Source organism: Perkinsus marinus, assembly GCF_000006405.1.
Source record: "Perkinsus marinus ATCC 50983 genomic scaffold scf_1104296944428, whole genome shotgun sequence".
NCBI lineage: Eukaryota > Perkinsozoa > Perkinsida > Perkinsidae > Perkinsus > Perkinsus marinus.
Genome location: NW_003211397.1, coordinates 19,284 through 25,286, shown reverse-complemented (window position 1 = coordinate 25,286; position 6,003 = coordinate 19,284). Strand labels below are relative to the sequence as shown.

The 6,003-nt window shown below is 45.3% G+C and overlaps 1 protein-coding gene across 1 annotated transcript; it reads right to left on the bottom strand.

Moving 5' to 3' along the window:
* Positions 1-4,260: 4,260 nt before the first annotated feature.
* Positions 4,261-5,985, bottom strand: Pmar_PMAR019040 (hypothetical protein; the record flags this gene model as incomplete). The annotated part of the gene is made up of 1 exon (XM_002780097.1): positions 4,261-5,985. The coding sequence occupies one exon, from the start codon at positions 5,983-5,985 to the stop codon at positions 4,261-4,263; it is 1,725 nt and encodes a 574-aa protein (XP_002780143.1).
* Between the last annotated feature and the right edge of the window lie 18 nt (positions 5,986-6,003).

Here is a 6,003-nt window from a genome sequence, read left to right as displayed (position 1 = left end):
AATGATGATGATAGATGGATCATCGTTACTATCGTTACCACTAGTATCATTAAAGTAATAATATGAGACCAATACTATCATCAGCATGGTCAAGTAGTAGTATACTACTAGATACTCGAGATTATGTCACTATACACACCTACATCATTTATTCCGATCTACTATCAAGGCAGGTGGTGGCAGCAGCAGCAGCATCACATCATCACCAAGAAAACGAGGAGATGGTGGTGGTGGTGTTAATGGAATAGACAGTATTATTATATCATCTAAGAATATTAGACTACATCAAACAAGTATTGGTACCTTCCTAGCATCAAGTATTCGTGATGGTAAATCTATCTATAATATCATCATGCATCATCATCATCATCATGCTACTGCTTACTCAGCAGAAATACTATCATCATCGTCATCATCGCCATTGATATGTGATTGTTGTATCTACCCATCTGGAGCTATACGACGTGCTTATGTATATCCAACAACGACAATAGTAGATGATGATGATGATACACAAGAAGGTGGAGATCATCATCATCACCATAAACAGGCAGGGATGGATTTCAGTTATCATGATTTGAAGTAATAATAATAATAACACCGACTAGCATCATTAGCATGACCTCCTCCTCCTCCTCATTATTATTATTATTATCATGGTCAGATGTGAAATACCATATAATGATGATGTAGTAAGCGTATCAATGGCTGGTTATATAATTAGAGATGCTGTTAAATATTCGAGGAGACGTTGTAAAGGGACAGGTGGTTATCTACAATTATGTGATGCTATTGAAGTTGATATTAATGATTCATCAATAATAACAAGAATACGTGGTAAACCACTAGAATTAGATAAACAATACATAGTAGCTACAGCACTCATTACTCTACAAGGTAGTAGTAGTAGTAGTAGTCATAAAGCTCAAAGCTGTGATTATCATCATCATTATGCTGCTGTTGTTGCTGTCCTCTACAACATTATAATCATCAAGTTGATAATGATTATGATGATGCAGGTGTTGATAATAATGAGGTCTTGACCTCCTGGTATAAGGACACGTATTTACAACAACAACAACAACAACAACAACAACAACAACAACAACAGTTCCGACGAGAACGATCATCATCATCATCATCATCATCATCATCATCATTGCATGCATACATGGATCCATTATACAACATCACTGATGACTCTATGATCGATAATGATGATGATAACGATGATTCGTCAAATAGACGGCGGCTTAATGATGTGATCTCGACGTTTAGAATACCAGCTAAACAAGCCATTATAGCATTGTAGGGCTACCGCCCCCGCCACCACTATCACCTACTACTACTACTACTACTACTACTACTACTACTACTACTACTACTACTACTACTACTACTACTACTCCTAGTAGTAGTACGATGGTGTCATAATCATTCATTAGGTACTCTATGGAAACATGGGCTTCCTTACACTTACAACAACAACAACAACAACAACAACAACAACAACAACACGATGATGATGATGATGATGATGATGATGATCACCATTGTTGTTGTTGTTGTCGTAGAGATGAAAGCATATCAGCCAGTGCATTAGCGAAGCTTGCCAATATCGAATATGTGGAATGTCATGTAATATAATATCAGCCATTATTACACCAATCTACAACAACAACATCATCATCATCATCATCATCAACTGCTGCTGCTGCTGTTGCTGTTGCTCCTGTTAGTAGCCTGCTACTTTCAATTGTAATATTCTCAGGCGTTCCATAACTTCCTAGTTGTTGGAGGTCTTGATCCCATTCCACCCTCTAGTAGTGGCTATTCATCATCATCATCATCACGACCACAAGGTGATGATGATGATGATGACCACGATTATGATTATGATAGGGATAGTAGATCATCATCATCACAAGAATGGTCATTTGATCTATCGCGCGTCATTAGCGCCAAACACACAGCATGCGAATGTTTATCCTATCTGAGAGGAAATCATCATCATCGTCATCAAGAGTTATCTCCCATTCAACAACAACAACAACGAAGGGGAACAACAACTGTGGTTATCGAGTCAACTGGTCATGATAACAATACGGAGGAAGAGGAGGGGGTCCAAACAAAGAGTAGTTCCATAACTGCATTAAGAGAGTATCATCATCATCATCAACATGAAGGAGAAGAACATGAACGCTTTGGTCTTGGATCTCAACGTCGATGGTGTTTGTTCCCTTGGCTAAGTGTCCTGCCACCAAACTCATCATCATTATTATTGTCCAACAATAACGATGATGATATTACTCCTATACTGTCCTATACTGGCTCACGGACTTACCCCAAATGTTGTCCACGGAATCCTGAGGAGTCAGAAGAAGAAGAAGACGACGACGTATACCATATACCCGATCATGATCATAATCATCGTCGTCGAATCAAGCCCAAAGATTGGCCTCACTATTTGATTATTTAATTACCTCATTGTTGTCTATCTGATGAGCCCTTGGTTGTATGATGACGTATGATGAGAGATACAGATGATGATGACAAAGACGATGACGACGACGACGAAGCCTGGGTTCATAACCAAGCCTGGCAGTTTAACATGAGATGTTAGACCTACATCAATACTGATGAGTGTTTGAGTTAAGACTGCTGCTGCTGCTGCTGCTTCTGCTGTCGCTTCATAGCTCGGTTACACTTTATATCATTGTGCTACATTAACCATGCTACTGTTAGTGTTGCCTAGTCAAGTATCGATCGATTTCTCATGGAACCCACCTATTTTTCTCGTCATGTCGAGACCCAAGCCTTTTTCTAGTTTGTTTTGGAAGGAATATGTCCAATTAAGTGTCATCAGTTAGCAGCCGATGCATAGTGGAAACCCTTACAATGAGGATATCAACTCAATCACAGTTCTTTGTTAATAGTTATTGTGCTGCATTCCTATTATCTGCACAATTGCATTATCATTATATCGTTGGAACGACATATTCTGTAAATTGTCTAATATGTCAAGTTTAAAGGTCGTCAAGTTTCGTCGTCAAGTTTCAAGAGATCTTGTGATCAAGTAGTGCTACTAATCAATCAAGGATGGTGGTCATACAAACAATCATCAGGATTTCGCATCGTCGTCATCAGGGAGCATCATCATTCTTCAACACAGTGATACATGCAAGTTCGGCTCTGAAGAAGCGAACATATTCTCATTTCTAACCTCAGGAGTGGTGTGACGCTGTCAGGGGCGGCGGCGGCGGCGCTAAGGTTTGTTGCCAGTCTCAAGACTAGCCTCGAGCCAAGAATCAGTACATAAGCCGTAAGTCTCACCGACTTGGAGCTCGATCTTAGCAAGTGTGCTTTCTAGCTGTCCCTACTGTCATCCGCGACTCTGAACTCAAGTCTGAAGTTTCCAATGTAGGTTGATGGGCTGTAAAGTAAGGTCCAATACCGCTCATTAGAAAGCGTGTGACAAGGACTACAACAGTCAATACGGCTTGATAGCTCTATCGAAATATGGAGACAGGCGAATAGGAGTTCTCATCCTAAAGCCGTCTCGTCTCAAAGAAAAATAATCGATGGCGTACGCGCGTTTTACGACGCCGACTCGCGTCCCACGCGTCACCATCTATAGCGTAAACCCGCTATGGAAAAATGGGGTGGTGAGAAATGAGGAAAGTCATGGGTCAGGGTGACAGACTCCCCCCTTTCCGCGTTTCTCACGCTTCAAGATAGCCGGCTTCAACCAATTCCCGACGACTCTGCTGACGCAGTCGTCCCGTTTCCGTGCGAGACAGACGCAGAAGCACTTTGTCTACTTCTCGTAGCACCGCTATGGCCCCAGGTGGACACATTGAAGAAAAGGAATAAGTACCAGAGGCAGGATCCAACCACACCGGCTGACACATCCCCGATGGAGATTCCATCAGCTCCATGACGTGAATAGTGCCAGTCCGTAAGCCATCAGCGGTAGCCAATCCCATAGCATCTTCTCCATCGTTAAGTCGACATAAGATGAGATCGCCTCGCCTGACAGAAGCCTTACGGATCGTAGACTCGAAGGCCACCGTCGCTCGGTTACGCGCTACCGGTAGGCCCCGCGGTTCCAAGTGTACTGCCGACACGGGTACCAAATGTTCAGTCCCGAGAGGTTCCAACATAACTACCTGTCCAGCTTGTGAGTTTAGGTATACAAAAGGGCCGTCGTTGAAGCTTGGTCCCTGAACGAGTCGTACATGGCCCTCAACAGGAAGACACTCAGGGCGACGCCCAAACGACCAATTCACCATCCACAGGTAGCCTTCCAGTAGCAGCAGCCATGCGTCTGACCGCATCAGCCGCATGCTTGCCACATCCAGGCCACCAGAAATGCCGTACGAGTGCCTCTAGAGCACTGTCCACACCTTGATGCAAAGACAAATCGTGGTAGACGAACGACACCCATTCCCTAATACTCCATCCAGGTAGGTAATTAGTAGACAAGAGCGCCGGTAGGTCCTCAGCTGAGCCCAAAGGGATAACCAGAGACCATATAATTTCGTCCGCGACCGCATCACGAATAACGAACAGACCCGGTCCCCACCGGACCAAACCAATCGCCAGCGCGGCTACGGCCGATGAAGGGAGGTCTTCATCAGCAGTATCATCAGTATGGAGGAAATACGAACACCATTTGGCTAGGGTCGCACCGTGCACCTTAGTAGTGTTATCGATCTTCTGCTTGTCAATGATGAAGTCGTTAGCATTATCGAAAAAAGACAACAACCGGTTGAGGTCCTCTCCACCTTGTCGTCCCCCGCCTTCTTCTGCATCGGAGACAATCGGCACTGCCAGAGCAAGTGGCCGAGAATGACCTTCCGATAAGATGGCGTTTTCCCCGGGTAGCAGTCTAGATAGGATATCGGATAACCGGTTTCGAGGACCATTCACATGGCGAACGGTAAGATCAACTTCTGGGAAGTCAGAAAGATCTGCTAACCATCCAAGCCATCGTCTGTCGCGGCTCCCCTGAGGCTTCAGAACATATGAGTTCCGAGCTAGGAAACGACCTAGGGCAGCACTTGAGTCCGTCAACGCTAAGACTCTACCAATTTCGTGATCATCCGTCGAACCACGACGACTGAACCGGATCCTCAGTATGGTCTCGAGGATACGATATCGCCAATGAAGGAGGGATTTCGTCAGACCAAAGAGCTCCTTGTCAATGATATCATACCGGCGTTCCGCCTTAGACCATCGATGTGTCCAAATGCCGATGACTCGTCCCCAATTCCCTAGCCACTCGGAGTCGACCTCCAAGGGTTTATCAAGGGCTGTGAGTAGTTCCCGACGACTGCCAACATACAATACAGCCGCGGCGGCTATTGGACTCGCATCGCTAGACAGAACGAACTGTATGTCCTCCTGCGCCGTGGATGCCGTATGAAATCCGATCGTCTGAGGAACCATAGTACGAAAGATCTTCGCCCATATTTGGTCGAACTCTGGTGTCCAAGGGAGTCTAGCGTTGCGGCGAGCTCCTGTAGAGGTCATCTCGCCTATCAGAGCCGTCAAAGGCTGCGTCAGATGAGTCAGCGTGCCAGCGGCTCCCCCCGTAACGGGTGACCATAAACTCTTGCAAAATTGCATGAGGCCAAGTTTTACGCGCAAGCCACGCAAGGTTTGTGGACGGTCCGATAAGGCCAACCGGAGATCCTTCAAGGTGTGGTCAGCCACACGATAACCATCGGGCCCAAGGGACATACCGAGAAATTCTACTTCCCTATCAGGACCTCTAACCTTGTGGGGTGGCACCTCCGCCCCAGCAGTTCGGACGGCAAAGATCACAGCTTGTAACATCGCTTCACATTGAGCCCGAACGGGGTGCCAGAGCAGACAGTCATCCATATAGGTAACCATATAAGGTAATAACTCAGGGACAGCAGTATCCAATAGCCGGCGAAGGGCGTAGCACCAATAGCTAGCGCTATGCGTCCATCCCATTATCATACGACGATGTAA